General features: G+C 44.7%; 1 protein-coding gene across 2 annotated transcripts; it reads left to right on the plus strand.

The window, feature by feature from the left end:
* Positions 1–1,758: 1,758 nt before the first annotated feature.
* LOC135398229 (retinol dehydrogenase 11-like) lies at positions 1,759–17,460 on the plus strand. 2 transcript variants are annotated; one of them, XM_064629648.1, is made up of 7 exons: positions 1,759–1,853; positions 9,878–10,088; positions 13,088–13,324; positions 15,043–15,135; positions 16,518–16,703; positions 16,835–16,944; positions 17,011–17,460. In XM_064629648.1, the coding sequence occupies exons 1-7, from the start codon at positions 1,803–1,805 to the stop codon at positions 17,188–17,190; spliced, it is 1,068 nt and encodes a 355-aa protein (XP_064485718.1). In that variant the 5' UTR covers positions 1,759–1,802; the 3' UTR covers positions 17,191–17,460. The 2 variants fall into 2 exon arrangements, with proteins under 2 accessions (XP_064485718.1, XP_064485717.1); XM_064629647.1 differs by lacking the exon at positions 1,759–1,853 and adding an exon at positions 6,891–7,460.
* The last annotated feature ends 1,351 nt before the right edge of the window (positions 17,461–18,811 follow it).

The following is an 18,811-nucleotide window of genomic DNA, read 5'->3' on the forward strand; positions in this document are numbered from 1 at the left end:
TTTGTGTTTACGGTGCCTCATCACCGCACACATAGATTTGAAAAAAAAAAAAAAAAAGCGCCCTGAACACACCAGTTAAGCATTTAGTGTCAAGCCGAAAAAAAAAAAACATTTAAAGGGATGGTCGCCATAGACCATCAACTATGGCAGTATTTTATTCCTCGCTGATCACTGTCGATAAAAGAATCCATAGCAAGAGCAGACGCCAAATGTTGAGGGTATGGCTGGACCCCCTCTCAGAAAATACGAGAAAACGTCAGAATAAAACCGACCAATGAGGAATGATCTTGACGACATTGTGCTGTTTGAGCGGCGAGCGTCTGCAAGTCACCTAGCAAGCGGAGCGGACGAACTCGGGAAGAATGCCGATCGTCTGCGCGCTGCTCCCTAATTCGCCCTTCGAACGTACGTCACGATGGTGCCTTTGCCGCTGTGGCTTCCTCAGCTGCAGAGGCAATGCTACTTTATAAAACTCGTTTATTTAGTATGTAAGTACTTTTGGGGAGAGAAAAATGGCCAAATAGAGCGTCGCACGGTGTCGAACATTGTGCTTTGTGAGGAACAGCCGCGAAGTCTCATTACCCACCGTCTGCTACGGATTCTATGCTGAGGGATTCCGAGAGAGCGCTCATTCAAACTTCGCGCGCGCGATCATCGTTCTTGCGCAGTATCGCATGTTGCGTTACACGCCGCATTGAGAAATGAAAGATTATGGAGGGTGTCTTCACTGCTCTTTTAAATTAGAAAAGAGGTAACAACAGGGTTGTTTAAAACAAGAAAGTTCCAGCAAAGTGTCTTTGTTGTGAAGCTCAGTTGATGTATTGTGTCTGGAGGTTTTATCGGTTCAGAACTTGTGCCCTAAGTTAGGAGCGGAAAAATGCTGATAGCATTGAATATTGTTTTGTCGGGTTTGAATATCGACTGAGAGCGATTTTTTATTTGCTCATAGAACAGTGCAGTGTGTAGCTCTTTGGGAGCAATACGCCAAGGTCAATCAAAGGCACACTAGCGACATTTTTGTCCTTCAGCTTCATGCCACAGTCACAAAACCACTGATGACAGCTCGCGAAGTCCAATCATCTGTGGTTTCTTTCTCCCGAAGTAGAATAACGCCGACATGCATCGTTTACTTCGTGTATCTGTGCTGCTGCCCTGAGGGTAAGGTTGTGAGAACAAGCCGGCTCCTCTTTGGAATGCTCCAGGTGGCCCTAATAAATGTGACCATAATGGTCAGCCTGTACATTACTTTTGCGCTGGTAATGTGTACCCGTGCAGCATGTACCCTACCAACAAATTGCTGACGCACCGGGCAATGGTGGACGTAGCGGCACCCATCACCTAGTGTGCTAGATGCAAGCTTAATTGATCATTCTTCCTTTCTTTCTTTTTTACATACATACACCCCCCCCCCAAATTGATCAATGATGTAGTCCACTGCAATGCACTGGATCAGCCCATCTGCGATATGAAACGACAACGAAGTCCACCACTGTAGTAGCAGACGGTGGTGGTCACGTGGCTTGAGGTGTATGAAACCACGTGTCTCTGTCGTCTGCTCAATTTTAATCCTTTTTCGTGCGACAGCCAGGGACCTCTTCCAAGGTTACGCTACAGGGGCAGCATATTTCGAGGAAGCCCTGCGGGAGTTGAACAAGAGTCAGCGTAAACACATAATTCGTGCCATTGTGTCTCGCGTGGTGAGGAAATGGCCTTCAGTTTTAATACCAGAAGGATTTCGGTTCAAGCAACGAGGCAGTCTGTGGGTACCTCACAGTGAACGTCGTGAGACAGTCGGGAGAATCATGGCACCGCATCTGGGGAACTGGACATCCGAAAATGGAAATACTACTGAGGTATGCGTGATATTCTTGATGCATAAATTGGACTAAATATCATACTCGGAGAGCTGTGCTTCTCCTTGATTTTGGTCTGCACCTGAAAGCATATTATAATTGCCCCGTAAAATCCGGCATCATCCTTTCCAGTTACTTCACTTTGCTGAACTTCGATAAATGTTCAAAAAATGAGCTCTACTTTGTCGTTCTTTCTGTGTCTCACCGCGTCTGCAAACGTTATGGATGAATGGTAAAAAGCTATGTTCCCCTTACTAATGCCGAGGTTGCGTGTTCGTATCCCGGCGGAGACGCGGGGAGATTTGGTGTCATAATACTAGCATTAGACACGTCGTTTTCCTCGAGGGTCGTTCAATACCTATACTCTGTACAGTGGCGCTGCAGGCTCCCCCTGCTGAGCTTTTCATAAGATTAGTTTGTGTACATTCTATTTCTCATATACTATTAACCTGCAGTTTACGAGATGGAGGACAGGCGAAATAGGGTGAGCAGAAGATGTGCCCTGTCACCATTTTTACATATTTCGCTGCAGAGATAACTGAGACTTTGTATAGTTGCGACCGAATTCTCTTGAACATTTTGAACTGCTGGGAAAAAAAAGCTTATTTAAAAAAAACTTGGTCTCGGAAACATTACAGAACGCGAAATTTTCACGCTAGCATAGATTGATTAGCGAACATTAGAGAACAAATCGCATTGTAATATAGCTTATAAATATAGATTTTGTTTATTGACGACATACATACGAAATATAGCGAGTCTACGTCAATCTGACCATTTGCGTCAAGCTTATCTACAACTAGCAAACGCATAAATTTGTTTATGCGCGTGGGGGCGCAATATTCCAGGTAATTTGGGGCTACCGACGTGGATTAACGGCTTTCTCCGATTTTCTTTTCAGGATGAATTAACACGAGAAAAAAATAATAACATCTAGAGATAAAACTACATAACTTTTCATTGTTGTGACAATAAGACTCATAAGTGTACGAACCATACCATACCATATACCATAAGTGTACCATATATGTAAAGAGCGGATTATATTTTGCACGGTGTAATAAAAAAGGGGAAAAAATTAACAAAGCATTGGGATTGTAAATATCGAGCAGTTCTTCGAACAGGGAACGAATAGGAAAATACTTTTTTTTTTGCCATTTGTTTACTTATCTTTTTCGGGTCCTCGCACCTCTAGTTGCAGCTGAGGCAATGCAACACAGACACTTCAATTAAAGAATGACAGTTAATGAAACTTCTTGTCCTTCGGCTTTGAATAGCCATTTCATTCGGCCCGGTGAGAGCTAAAAACGTCGCTCTTTCTCCGGTAGCCTCGCACGGAAAGCGAAAGTTGATCTTCTGCTTGGGTAACTGGCCTCGTTGACCCACATCTTCTCTGGACGCCTCGGACGCTCACTCCCATTGCTTTCACATGAAACGGAGGGATACGCCCACAGATTGGAACGGCTCAGCAACTCTGAGGTCTTGGGGAAATCGTTCCGATCTTTGACTTATTGAACGTGAAGGTTTGGGGGGAAATGTCATATCGTGCGGGGGGAAAAAAAAGGGAAAAAAGAACAGCATTCATGACTGTTGGAATTACGTCCCTTTGTGGACGAGTGCATAGATGATGATGATGATGGTGATAGTAGGAATCACATCGCCACGTGCTGTATGTTTCGGTTAAACAACATTAAAAGACGTCACAACGTGACAGCGATGGCGATGAAAAAATATGGAGGTTCGGACAGCGCTGAGCCACAAAGACGTGATGTAATCAACAGCAAAATTTCTTATATAATCTCCTGGGTGAGTGACTGCAGGTAGATCCAGCGAAATTGGCTTCACTTAGGTGGATCAGCTACCCACGATATTAGAAAGGATAAGGGGGCACCCATTCACTTATCACTGTCAGTATAGGATCCTGTCGACCGCCGGGATGACTGGATGGAATGTAATCATCTCCTATTCTCACATAATCGTAACTTTTTACCTCATTTTTCTCATTCCGCAGTTCAAACCTGGTGTGTGTTTTTATATATAAAAAAGTGAATGGTCGCTGCTTCTTCTGCATGCTGGACGATCTCCATGTTATTCATGTTCCAGCTTTAAAAGACCACGAGACGAGAAAAGAGACGTCTTTTTCAGTCTTTGGAAGTACCGTCGTTGCAAGTAACTAATATAGTTAGGTACTCAGAAAGTGAGTTCTAACTGCAATTAGTCATGCTCCCTCGGAGAGTATATATATATAAGTATATATAGTAAGTTATATTTCTCTCTAATTTTGGGAACTATTTCCATTTCCTTTCACTGCCTGTTGCCGACCGGTATTTCTGGCTCACGTAACTGCTCGCGTAGTTGGAAAGGAATGGCATATCACCACTATTCAGAAACAACAGCGTGTCGCGGCGGCGACAACATTCGTTCCGAAAGCTTTGACATGGCGTCAGTGATTGAATAATTTGAATGGTGGAACTGAAGCAATCGAAGCGCGATAATTATTTATTTATTTATTTATTTTATTCGTCGGTACCCCAAGTGTAACTTTCCTGTGGTAACAAACATTTGGTAAGTACAGGTAGATAGGTAGATGATGGAATGTTATTTTTGACCCACTTGGCGTTGAGGGTAGGAAAATCACCAGGAAAACGCGTTTTTCTTTATTTTTTTTTTTCTGGTGTTCTGCAGCAGTTAAGCAGTTAAGTACTGAATACGGTTAAAAGTCGATGTGTGTACGACAGTGATGGGTTCCCTGCAGAGTACTCAGAATTCTCGAAAATCATTTCATGGTCCCTTTAAGTTCAGGTAAGGACGTCATTCAGTATTGCAGGGCGAACTTACTGACACAAACTTTGGGCAACAGTTATTGTTCACGGTCAACATGCTTACTCCTAGAAAAAAGTTTGAAGCAGTTACACCTTTCAGGAGGTGATAGTTCTCGCATATGTTGCGCCTAAAAGGTTGCAAAGTCCTACCTGCTATACCTACGAATGATACGGTTACCGCTTCTGATTCTGCGAGCGATGGGGGCGTACGCCTTTTTTCTAGCAATTTGGATATATGGTAGTTGATTTTACCACCATATTACAGAATCGCAGCTATCAGACGCTATGTTGGACCTAGGTGGTAACTATAGAAGTTACCACATTTTCACACACACCTTTTTTTTTTTTTTTTTTTTTTTTAGAGTGCTCTATACCGTACATGTCCACCTAGCTTATAACTTGGAATAAAAGTACTGGACTTGAGTGCTTCAGAATAAGGAAAGTATAACTGTGGAGTAACGAGGTTATCTTAACAGTAACTTAGCTAGTTGCTTTTTGCTCGGAGTAACTATCTGTAACTAATTACTTTTTTGGTGCAGTATAGCTGGAACTGGAGCATAGTTACATTTTTACAGTAACTTTTCCCAAGACTGCCGTTTTTTCTCCTTGGTATGAAGTGATACCGTTGAAGCCGACGTATATCGTAATAGTGAGTTTTAGTATCTCATACGCTATCGCCTTTGCGTACGTAACGGATAGCGTTGGTGCTTCTGCCGCGCAAGACACAAGTAAAAGGCGACAGTGTATACAGTATACTAAAGCTCACCAATAAGACGTACTCTGGGACTCCATGCTCTGCGGCAATAGGATTTATAAAAAAAACGTTCTCCGAGGACGGCACTGGAGTCTTGATATGTGCTCGCATATTCTAATGTTGCTAGCAGTAAAATAAACGTCGCATTCCATTTATGAGACGTCCAAGTTTAGATTTTATTGCGCAGTTTCCGTTTCATAAACTAGGGCTTAGTAATGTAGCGGAAGACGCCGACTCAGGACATTTAAATATAGGGTCGTTGAAGCTGAAAAGCTGAATCTCGTCATGGAAGAGGAAGATGTTGGAATATATTACATTTTCCTTGTCATTCGCTCAGCCGGCTATTTTATAATATGCATACGCCCGAAGGCACTGGCACGGTTTGATCGCACTCTGGTTAGACTCGTTCACTTCCCATGCATAGTGTCGGCATTTCAACCATGCGTCTATATATGCGTCGTCTGGGGGGGGGGGGGGGGGGGCAGTGAGGTAAAATTTCATACTGTAACTGTGTTTAAACTATAATTGTGGACACATTAAAGGGGTTATGATACCTTGATATTTATGGCCCATTACATCATGCGTGCATTGCACTCCTGAATATTCAGGAAAAAAGAATCCAATGCGTGCAAATCAATAATTGTAGGCGGCATATACTTTGCTTCCCTGATTTCCACAGAAACCCATGAAGACATTATTAATCAAACTGCAAGAGACACGGTGCTTCATGTGCCAAGCGTTTCGTTGAGCACGACCGACGTCATTTCAAGTAGACATCTACTTTTACTTTTTTCTTCTTCTTCTTGAGAGCAAACTTGAAACGATGAACGCGCAATGGACGCTGCATCGAAGTGATTGATCTTGTCAGGGTAAGCTGAACCGTTCACAGAAATGGCCTTCATGAAAGTTTGGAAGGTCTCCTGCCTCCCTGCCATAATGTCATGCAAATGTGGTATAATGTAAGGAAAAGGGGCTGCAATTGTGCGATTAACTGTGGTTTTGTCTCAGTGCTGTTGTGCAGTGGGCTCGATAGTGTGCACACGTTCTCGGAGTAGACGCAAGTTCGTGCTTTTGTTTTTCGCGGATCTGTGAAAGTTGGAGTTGTTGACGGCAACGAAGTCTGGTAATCTGATTTGCCAAATATTTATCGTGTTACTTAGTATCCTATTAGTCTTACTCAGGGGAGTCGGGTTGAAAATTTGACTGTTGCTGTTCAAGTGCGCACGCTTTGATGAGTTTTCAACAAGGCGACATTGGTCGCTATTCTTTCACGAGTTCCGGTTGTACGAGATGTAGCGGGTAATTCTGACTGTCGCATTGCAGCGGCATTGCATGGCCGTTCCTTAATAAGCCCATATATTTCTCTTTCACATACGCGTTCAGAAAGGTGATGGTATAAGCGCTGTCAGTTCGGTTTGATCTCTTGGCCAAGTGTGACTCAAATTGGACGAGCTGACAGGCAATATCTCCCATAGCTGAGCGATTACTTCTACAGTGTCGTCTGCTAACAAAAGTTGGCAGACGACAGTCCCTTTATAAAATGCATCGTTACGCCCTGTAGCCCCACGCTTCTAAAACAATTTGCACACTCTCAATCTCACACATGTGAGCCTCCTGAAGGCAAACGGATGGCTCTTCTATGCGACTAAAAAAAATCGCCCGGCAAGGAAGTTTTTGGGGCCTTCTCCCTCTCTTGCCCTCACCTGTAATGGCTGCAGGTCATTGAAAGTGAAAGGACCGGTGGGGCCTCGTCAGAGGGTGACGCTATAGCTTTTTCCTTCTTCCTGAGGAAGGGAAGTACTCAACACTTCCTCTCGTTTTACAATCTCCGGTTGGACGTTACTCGGACGACGACGTGGGTTTGGAACAGCGTTCGCAAATGAATTCCAGCTAGCAGACGACACCGGGTTTTATAGCAGACGACAGGTTCGTTGGTGAGCTTCTGCGTCGGCGAGGATGGATCTGATTGCACGGAGGACTCGCGACACGGTCGGATTAGATTATTGCCCAGCGGATGGGTTTTTCAGAGAGGTAGGTGTAGATATCATTTTCTAAGATATTCTAAAACATGACGTAACATTTGGTTGTGTGCTCGATTACTGATTAGCTTCCTTTTGTTTCTAAAACGTAATGATGACAAGTTGACAAGTTTACTGTGGTCCAAATTATCCGCAGTCCTACCCTGTGGCACGTGCAACATGTCGCCACACTGCGCAGACAAACCTTAGGTGTAATATCACGGTACCATTATTTTACTGTCAGTCTCTTACTGTTTAATGCATCATGCGTACGATGCTCATTGTTATCGGTCCCTCTCGCATGGCCGGTACGCTATAAGAACAGTTGCGATGTGTTGCATGAAAAAACAAAACAAAAACATCTAGTTAGCGCCACGCAGATGTCCTGGCGAGTACAATCCTGGATCAAGTTTCAGACGATACATTTCAGATACCTAGAGATCACTTCACGCATGTTTACTATATGTGAAAGTTTACAAGGACGCAAACAGCTTCGGAGACTGTCACTCACTGTCACTCGATCGTCACGTGATCGACTGAAATGCCAATAAAGATGCTGCATTGTTAAACGCGCCGATGGAGAACAATGTCATTGGTTGACAGCCATGATGAATTGCCATCGTCGATCCTCTTCTGACGGTGGAAATTGTCAAAAGCTAGTGAGCTATTTGTCAGCGGTTATCGAAAGTGGAAGGACAGGTCAAATCAGTTAGCTAGGTTTTTTTAAACCGGAAAAAGTGTGTCAGCTTTCTTTGGGAAGCGTTTTCGTTCACTGAGCTCGTAAGACAAACAAAGTAGCTTCCCAACTGTGACAACTGTTCGTTTTTTATTACCGGATGTTAAACCAGCCTTGGCACGTTTTCACATGTACTGGTACTCCACGAGAGTACATTTCGAATTAGACAGGAGGCGCATCTACAAATAATTATGTACAAAACCGACGTTATTACACCGCATGTTGCCTTTCTTAAAATATTACAAAATTCCTTCCTCACTGGCGTCACTACAGAGGTAATCTCACTCCCACTTCTTGATCGCCCACTAACGTGGAAATGTTGTCGTCTGCTACCACCGTCACATTGCAGACGAGGCAAGAAAGCTCCAAATTAAACGAAAACAGGCGAACAAAATGGTTGAGGCTTATCAGGCTTATCTTCACGGTGATCTACTTATGATCTACCTGAGTCGGACATCTAACCCGATCCCATTCACAGATCGGACAGTTAGTCAGAAATAACCGTCGTCTGCAACTGCGTAACATAGCAGAAGACGCAACACCGAGAAGGAAATAAGCAAGCGCCCGTAACACTGTTCCGCTTCCTACCTGGAGGAAAGTAAACCCTTCCTACACCCTCGGCAGCTGTTGCTTTTCGATTTTCATGTCCCTGGCTATGTTTAGCAGCTCACTGACCGAGATATTTCTCGCTCGCATGCTACGGCACTCTTTCAGGACGTATGCAGATTGGATCCAATCGAATTATCACCGGATGGATTGCCTTCGGTGCTGATGCAAGAGGGCCGGAGACTGCATGAATGAACAGAGCCGGCTGAGCACAAGGAAACGAAAGTTAAACAAAGATGCAAACGCTGTTAAACGCACGGTGAACGTACACCCAGGATCAATATTGGAGTGTATCCATGGCAACACTGGACGTTTGCCTCACCTTTGTCGTTATGAAAAAGCTCAGGCACAAAGCGTCAAATCTGAAATATGCGTAAATCGATTAACGCCGGAGCTGTTTATAGTATATAGGAGATGAACGCCCTCTTCGCGCATAAGATATATTTTATTATCTAGTGGCCTCAAGTAGAAGACATTGTGAAAAATCTCCCATCCACGAAAACCACCAACCATCGCCGAGAAGATTAATTGCATCTCCCCAACAATTTAAAAAAAATCTTATGTAAGGTTTTGGCGTTACGGGTTGTAGGTGTAAATTAATTGTATTTATTTAGTTTCGACAAAAAAGTTAATTAATTAATTAATCAAATGAAATTAATGTGAGTAATTAATTAGAGCTTGTCAATTAAATCAGTTAATTAAATAAATTATGTCAATTAAATTGGTCAAGGATATTCTACGTCCAAATCCCTCATGGACCTCTCATACGAATAGCCCCCATAAGGGTGTTCAGTACTTTTATGGGCCTGAGACCTCCACAAACAACAACAACAACAACAATAGATGATGACGATGAGATGGGGTGTTTCACCGCGACAAAATTATATGCGAAAGTACGCTAAAACTACCTTTTAATCACAGACTGGGACTCCAGGTGGTTGACGATTCTAAAACTCTCTATTCCTGCTCTGTCGCTGGTTTTCATGTTCTTTGCCTCCAGCATCGCTCTGTATACAGCAAAATAAACGACGTGGTCTCCATTAACTAAGCCGATCATTGTATTTTTTTTTTCTAATACCTGCTTTCAGGCTGGCTACTCAAGGTTGCTGGACACAGCTCTGAGTAAGTCGGAACGGGACATCCGCCTCTGGATCGTTATCGGGGCGCTATGCTTCATCGTGTCCTGCCTCCTCTTGGTGTGTCTCTTTTGCAAGCTTTACAGCCGCCTAACACTAGGACGATGCACGTCCATGAAAGACATGAAGGGAAAAACAGTCGTCATCACTGGGGCCAATGCTGGTAGGTTGACACATCACCTCCGTGCTTCGCTTAAGATTAAGCCGCGTAACATTTAAGAGCTATACAATCAGAAAGGTATGTCTCCGCCAGTGGAAAATGTAGTCCGCACATTGAAGGGGGGGCATACGAGCCAGTATGAGCCAATTATAGCCATACAGTCATATAGTCAGTATAAGCCAGTCACGGGCGCCTTCGGATTTGTGGGCGTGTGCTGAAGGGCTTATCTCCCCAAGTACGACACCGTAGAAAAATATTTTTCCCCCTCACTACTCTGGTGTGCAATTCAAAGTGCGCGTGATGTAATAAACCACATCTATCAAAGTGTCACAACCCCTTTAAGCAACCACTTGCTGAGCAATTTACCAGTAACTGTAATTAATGACTCTTCTTCGGGGATAACATTCATGTTGAGTACCAGTCAGCGATGGGCAGTGGAGGAAAATGCGACTAGTTTCTAAAATGAGAGAGACAAACACGAAATTACGAAGCAGCTGTAACTAGCTGCTGTCTAGATACAATTACTTCAGAACAGTGTTTCTCAAACTGCGGGTCATGACCTCCAAATGGGTCGCATGAGCCTTTTGCTGGAGGTCGTGAAGGGTTCTAGACTCCAAGCAGACATGCGATATGCCTTATTGAGCCACACATACCACCGTAACGATTAAATCAAACCTTGTTTAAAAAAAAAAAAAAACATTAATAAGCATTTTTCGTAGCTCTCTTTGTGGTTGATGTCTTTTAAATAAATTAGAATGTAAATGTATCTGCGTCATTGAAAAAAAGTTAATTTTCGGAAGGTTGATAACGGTGGGAGGTTCATAGTACTCAAAGGGGTCACGTACTGGAAAAAGTTTGAGAAACACTGATTTAGAACATCATGCCTTTTTGTCTAATGCACACGAATTTTACTCTGTTACCCACCACATCATCATCCCATTTATGTGTGTGTGTGTGTGTGTGTGTGTGAAGAAGAGCCATTAATTACAGTTACTGATTAATTGCTCAGTATGTATAGTGGCTTGCAACTACGTTACTACCCGTCGTCCAGGCTCTCTGTCATTTGACTGGGACAAGGTTGTGTCCTCGCACGAACACCTTTATGAAAAGGTCGACAACCCCTGAGTGGGACGAGCACCGTTGCCTAGTTGTCAGTGAAATTGAGCTCGAGTTCGTGAACTCTATATGGTGAATAGAACGGGGACAAACATGCACTAAAAAATCTCCCGAGGTATAGGCGTGAAACCATGCACGAAGAATCTTCAAAATATGCAGTAAAAACCCCGAATATCTGTAATATTTTTTTTCTTGTTCTTCGTATATGACAGCCAGGCGTCGCATGCATATTTGACAAAATTTGAGCATTTTATTACGGGTCACACGGTAAAATAAAGCCGCCTTCGTTCAGAGGCAGACAACAAAGAGCACTGCCTGCGCAAGAGACATAAATTATGCGAGTGAAGCTCTGCTTTCGGCACTGCATCACGGAGCGGAGTAAAAATGCGAAAGGGGGCCGTCTTCGTAACGGTAAAGAAACTGCTCAAGGCGAAGAGTACAGCCTGTCATACATGCAGCGAACGTATACATGTGTACTCCCATGCCAGGCGAAGGAGCAATCCTTGAGCGCCGAGCCGAAAAAAAAAAAAAAAAGAAACCTGGAAGATTTGTGAATACCGTGCGGTTAGCACTGATTTGATGCTGAACATACCCGTATTTCGCACACACTCTTAAAACTGAACTTCACCGCATAGCACGCTCTTAGCCAACCCTCATGTCGAATGATTACGTTATGTGCCATGATTTGTTGAAAACGGGAGGCGTACGCCATTTTTGTGACACTTATGCTGGTCATAATTGTCACAAAAATGGCGTACGCCTCCCGTTTTCAACAAATCATGGCAGATAACGTAATCATTCGAGATGATGGTTGGATCGGAGCGTGCAATGCGGTGAAGTTCAGTTTTAAGAGTGCAGGGGAGCAGCCGGGGTGGAGGCTGAACACCACACCCGCCGCAAACAACTAAAATATCCTATATTCTGATAAGAGTTTCCGCGAAAGGGGACCCGAAGTCTTCCCAGAACCTGAAATATACCTTCCTTGAAATAAATAAATAAATAAGTAAATAAATAAATAAAAAGAGGACGAAAGCTCTCGCACCTGGCCATATGAAAATTTTACAAAATATGTAATGTACAGTGCTGGACAAAAGTTTACTGAACACGCTCCGGCTCATTCCTTCCTCAGAGTGACACGCTTGCAGCGAATGCATGGGACCGACGGACTTACAGACATGCGGCTAGGTAACCCAGTCACGTGTTTGCAAGTCCGTACGGTCCCATTCGCTGGTGGCATGTCACTCTGAGGAAGGAAGGCGCCGGAGCGTGTTCCGTAAATTTTTGTCCAGCACTGCACGTGCGATCTATGCCATAATATGCAAAACACGCATTTATGTGCACTCTAATAGGCCCCAAACCAAGACCAAAAGCGTTTTGTCATCGTCCAGATATCATATCGAGATTAAAATGTCGAGAAAAAAAAAAAAAAAATATGCATTTGAACGAAAATCCGCGTTCTAAATTGATGCAATGTCTGTATCTGTGTCGTCCCTGTTTGCTTCGCCCACGCTCATGCTATTTCAACGTGGAGTTCGTCGTTCGTCCACCAGCTTTTTTGCGTCTACAGGGTGTTCAAAATTAAGCTTTCACGAGCGTTACTTAAACACAGCGATGACAGGAAGCCGGATCATAACTTTACGCTACTTGCGTAAGAAACAGTTGCTGCTAATTATGTAGCACCTGTTTCTTACTCAAGGAACAGAAAAATAGCACCAATTTTCTTTTTATTCGCCTATTTATAAAGTGCTAGTGAAATCTTAATTTTGAACACCCTGTATACGCCATATTACCGGGTGCGTGAGTTCGATCTTCGGCAAAGAGTGATTCGATGACTGATCTGAGCGACTTCGCTAGGAATAATATAGTTTGGGCTCCCTTATTTCCAGGCATTGGCAAAGAAACAGCGAAGGATCTGGTCAAGAGAGGGGCACGTGTCATCTTGGCGTGTAGGAACATGCAGAAGGCGTCCGTAGCAGCGCGGGAAATATTGGACGACACGGGACGCACCGTTGTCGTCAAGAGGCTGGACTTGTGTTCCTTCAAGTCGGTGCGAGCCTTTGCCGATGACGTCATCGCGAATGAAGAACGACTCGATGTCCTCATCAACAATGCTGGAATCGTCCGTGAGTAAGAGTGTTCCATCTCTGTGCAGCGACACAAGGGAGAGAGATAAAAGGAACGAGGAACAACTGTTAAAAAAAGGCTCATTCACACATGCGTTTCTTTAGGGGGCGCTAGAGTCACGTCTAGGGCAGAGCCGTATATTAAAAGGGAGTCTGGCCATTAATGGGTCATGCCTATACCTGAAGCTCCACCCACTTTTTCAGCTTTCCGACCAATAAAGTCTTGAAATATGAAGCACTATCAATCAGCCTATCCCCACTAAATGCCCCCTTATCCAACATGGGCAGCGCCATTTTGGGTGGCAAGTGGATTGGATGGGATTGACATGGATACCTCTCGTAATCTGCAAAAGTAGTGGATTGTTGGTGCAAATTTGATGAGCGCCACCTAGGGAGCGTAAGGCACGTCGGGAATTGTCGTCTGCTTCTGTCGTTGTACCGCTGCCGGCAGCTGGGACACATTCTGTTGTCGGTATGATTTTTAAAGAAATCCACATGAATAGTTGGAATATAAGAGGCAAGGATGTTTATATCCATAAAATCCAGCAATTAAATATAAGATTGTACAGCACAGCGCCGTTTTTGTTATGGTTTCGACGTGATCGCCGTGTTCACTAGGCTTAACACCGGCGACAAAACGTATTATTTTCAGTTAGATATCGATGGATGAGCATAAGTTGAAACCGATTTCCGAGAAACTTATATTAGGATGTACATTTGCAGCGTAAAATCAGGTTAGTCTGTGAAAATTTTTTGTCACGAAATCCCCGCTTCACTGTGTTTGTTTTCGTCGCCACTTTGGGTGGCAGTATGGTGTCATGGCGACCCCCTTGGTAAAAAGCAAACCAATCAGAGGAGCGAAACTGTGATTGACAGGTCGAGCCTCTTTTTGTGACTCCTCCCAATGGCCAGACTCCCTTTTAATATGTGGCTCTGGTCTAGGGGGCGCCAGAGGCGGATCCAGACCCTCGGTTTCTGGGCGAGCGGGTTCTATGTCGAAGCGCGTAGCGGGGGACGGGAGACAGGCAAATCAAATGTTGATTTGATTCCATGTTAACGCCGCGAAGCAACTGTGGCTATGAGCGGCGTACAGATGTGGACAGATGGAGAGAGGACAGCAAGAAGGAGTGGGGGACAGGGGGGTTAGTATGCGTCCTGGGCCGACTTCAGGGGGAACTGTGCCGACACTCGTCTGGAAAGTCTTCGGAAAACCCAGGGAAAACCTCAGACAGCACAGCCGCTGACAGGACTCGAACCCGTGCCACCTCCCCTACAGTCTCGGCGTGGTGCGACCATGTTAACCACTATGCCACAGGAGCTGATGGAAGCCCAGACGCGAAGAGGCGGACGCCGACGCGAGGACTTGCCAGCCGCTTCTCGAGAACCCGCTTCTCACTGCAGCTCTCGAGCGCGGATCCGCGAACGCTTTTCATCCCAGTCAATCGGAGCACTCGCATGAAGGGGTGCAAGTGACCTCCTTTGATATGACCGTGCTGTGACGTGACAGTCAGCAAAAGATTAAAATTTTTGTCTGAGCTGGTTAACGACGAGCTGAAAACTTACGCGAACGACCGAATCACAGAAGCTGGAACACGGCTTCATTACAGACGCAGACAATTTTTTTTTTATTTCAAAGTTTCTTCTTTGTTCGTCTATACTTGAAGTGGAGTGTATCAGGTGTTTTCTTACTATGTCCTACTCTTTGTCCGAAAAAAAAGCCTTCCCCGACCGAGTGGAGACGGCAGACGGATTCGAGCAGACCTTCCAGACTAACCACTTGGCTCCGTTCTTGCTCACAAATCTTCTTCTCGGTAAGTCAACCTTTCTAATCCCTCGCAGTGAAGAAAAAGCACGAAGAAAAGGCTTCCGCGAAAGCAGCATTGACCTCTAAAATTTGTCTAGTTAATATCTAAGCGCTTTTCGGACGAAAAAAAATTAGCCGGAGAGATTTTCTGCCGGTGCCGTAACATAGGTGGTACCGGTTTCAAAGATGGGTTTCCGGACGTGACCGTCTCCTTAAAGGTACCATAAAGCAAGAGACGTGCAATCTGGAAAAAGAAGAAAGAGAGAGAGAAAGGGGAAAAAAAGAGAGAATTATTTACTATTCCATAGCTTGAGCCCTCAGTTCACTTACGTTATACATTTTCTTCCGAAATGCGCTCGTAGTTTATTTCATTATTTCACTCCCCACATCGCCACCAGCAATGGTGTAGAGCATCGCCCCTGGCGATGAAACTCATCTTTTGCGCGTGTGTACTTATTTTGCGGACGCCAAATTTGTTGAAAGATGATGAAAGATGAAAGTCACTGAAAAGGTTAGCCAGCTGTAGGGATCGAACCCACATCTTCTGGATTACCGGTCCAGGGCTCTACCAATTGAGCTAAGCTAACACGCCCCTCCAGCGACTTTCGGGGTGCGTCATCTGAAGGGACGACAAATCAGCCACTCACTCTCACTCACCCTCCTTTCACTCTTACATTTTTTGCTCACTCATACACACATTCATACGACGGAAATCGACGCAAGCGGCACCTGTTGAACAAGAGAGAAACGTTGGAGAGAAACGTCTAAGAAACCAACTTTTCGTTGATTTCTTAGGCAATTTGAGGCTTTGTTTGTATCTGTCCCTTCTATGTTGTTCCAGCCTCAGAACATCAGTTTCTCTGTTGGCCAAATTTGTGTTCCGACGGAGACATGTGCACGCATTTACGAGGCTTGAGACCGGAATTCTGCAGTGCTACGCTCAACTCAACATGCAAGGTTCGGCCGCGTCAACTTCAACGGAGTTCGCTGCTCCGGCGTTGAAAACGCTGCTGGTGTTAGGCAGTAATGCGGAAGAGTTGTAGGCAGCAGGTGCGCGCTCCGCTACAGTGGACGACCGCAAAAACACACGTGGGCGTCGTGGCCCTTAGTCGTTGTAATCAAACACATCGCTGGTGGTGGTTGCGACAACCACCACCAACACTTCTCGTGTTGTAAATCGTCTCGTCAACATAAATCGTGCGCAAGGAAGCAGCGTAAAGCGCCCTGCCGCTCTGTACATACCGAACGCCTGACTACGTGACTTTTCCTCCACGAGGACATCGCGCTTGGAAACACGTTTCTCGGCGGATAAAAGTGGATAGACATCAACATATTCCCGTGACCTTTCACGCGGTAGACGATCACATAATAACATTGCATTGTTTCCAGACAAGCTGAAAGCCAGTGCTCCCAGTCGCATCATAACGCTGTCCTCCCTGTTGCACTACTTCGGTCGCTTGGACCTGGACAAATTGCACTACCAGGACTACAGGGTTCCCATGCTGGTGTACAGCGACACTAAACTGGCCAACGTTCTTTTCACGAAGGAACTCGCCAGGAGGTTGCAAGGAACGGGTGAGATTGTACAGCGTGGCTACGCGAATCTACTCAGTTCCTAATTAACGAGTTCCTAATTAACAAGTTCCTAATTAACGAGTTCCTAATTAACAAGTTCCTAATTAACGATTTCCTTGTTCATCTTGCAGGAGTCACAGCCAATGTCCTGCACCCTGGTGCCGTCAAGACAGACATTAATAGCACCTACATGGGCTTCTTCAACCTCGTCATGAACACTTTGTTCTTCTTCTTCGGAAAAGTAAGTCAGAGTGATGTCACACATCCGTTTTTTGTTTTCATTGGCTGTCTGATTTTGATCGTATAGACACCGCAAGAGGGCGCACAAACATCCATCCACCTGGCGGTCGCAGACGAAGTCCAGAACGTATCTGGAAAGTACTTCATGGATTGCCGTGTCGCCAGGCCGAGTGCACGATCTGAAGACGCAGTGTTGGCGCAAAAATTGTGGCAAGTCAGCGAGAAACTCACTGGGTTGTCAGCATGATCTGTGCGGTCTCGTTAAAGTGCGCGAATATCACAGATAACGCTGAATGCCTCGAAGGTTAAAGACTTTTCAGATGAAAGCCGTTGTGAATGACGAACTGTGGGCTTCCCTGTGTGTGGTTTGCTTCTGTATCTGTCCGTTATCTCTACTTCTGATATGCGTTGTGGTGCAGCTGGCTTCGAAGGACACTATTCTGTGCTGGAAATGCCCGCTGGCTTTTTCTTTTTCTTTACTCTTACTTGACGAGACAAAGTAACGTGATATGCCATGCTAGAAGTCTTTTTACTCTTTTCAGTACCAATCAATCTCTTAAAGTCTCCGTACCTGTGTTTGTTTTGTTTTCTCTGAAGATCACCTTATATGACGTGAAGACGTCTGCATTAAAGCACTGCATTTCCAGCGAATAACCTCCGATATCCGTGTAGAAGTTGTCCACTAATAGAAAAGCACGATAACAGTTATAAAAATATTACAGTTTCCCGAAATGGAAGCATGGCGCAACATAGGAAGTCCATATTTTGCTTCCGAGCCCACACTTCGAAGGTCGCCCTACCGGCGCTCAACAGGAAGTACGTCACAGAAATCTCAAGCATCCGGGTGCTTGTCGTCTGCTTCCATGCACCCATCTGAAACGGGAACGCGAAAAGCGGCACGAAGTCTCACACTCTTGAATGCGCGAGTGGCGCTTGTATCGCGTTAAGTGAGTGGGGTCTGAAACGCTCGCGCTCCGGCTCGCCTACTTAACGCACCCATTGTGTGTGCGCATTCATTCGTGTGAATACAGCCAACGCTTTACTGAAAAGAAATACTTCGCACAAGACCTTTCTGCCTCCTCGTGTATCTTTTCTTTTAACCGTACCTAACAACAGAAAAGATACCTGACGTCACGAGTCCCCTATATGATTATCAACAGCGCCGTGGAAAACAAAAAGATAACTAACCGATTCACCCAGGCCTCTCTTTCTTCGTATTCGCGTGATAGCACTACATCTTTTCGATGGAACGATAAGATGAAACTTGTGATCCATATACATCAACCACATCATAGTCATTATTTTACGCAATGTGTACATGCTTCATTTTGTAATGTATAGAGCACTATTCGTTCTGCACGACCTGAAACGTCATTACGCACAGTATCCCTTCAGTACATCAGAGAAGAAATTAAAAGCCGATATCGAAGTATATTTTCATTTCTTGACAAATACGCTAGCCCTCTCAGTCTTCTTATCAATGTACGCTGTAAACATCTTGGGATAATAACAAAAATCTGGAATCTGAATCTGAAATCCATCGAGGCCGGTAGCAGAAAAGTTATACAATCTCGCAGGGCCATTTTCCAAGACGTCACCGCACGTGTCTGGCGATTTTCTTCTCTTTCGTGTTTTCCCCATTTTTCTGAGTCCCCCCCTCCACCCGTTCCATCTGTTCCCAACGGGAATTCCTTCGCTATTCAGCGCGATCAAAACATCCGGTTTCACATTTAACAAGAAAAGAAAAAAAAAAGAAAGAAAACCAACGCGAAGCGCCGTTAAGTGCACCGAAGGACTTTATGTAAGGATATATTGACTTGACAACGATGGCACGCTGAAAATATTTTCTTCTTCTTCTACTTCTTCCT

The sequence above is a fragment of the Ornithodoros turicata genome, chromosome 6 (genome assembly GCF_037126465.1).
Source record: "Ornithodoros turicata isolate Travis chromosome 6, ASM3712646v1, whole genome shotgun sequence".
Taxonomy (NCBI): Eukaryota; Metazoa; Arthropoda; class Arachnida; order Ixodida; family Argasidae; genus Ornithodoros; species Ornithodoros turicata.

What these genes read in the sequence shown, in the direction of transcription:
- LOC135398229 (XM_064629647.1), top strand. Translation starts at nt 7,386, where the DNA reads ATGGATCTGATTGCACGGAGGACTCGCGACACGGTCGGATTAGATTAT. An exon ending in GCTCACAAATCTTCTTCTCG is followed by an intron (nt 15,136 to 16,517) that starts GTAAGTCAACCT and finishes CATTGTTTCCAG; the next exon opens with ACAAGCTGAAAGCCAGTGCT. An exon ending in CAGGAGGTTGCAAGGAACGG is followed by an intron (nt 16,704 to 16,834) that starts GTGAGATTGTAC and finishes TTCATCTTGCAG; the next exon opens with GAGTCACAGCCAATGTCCTG.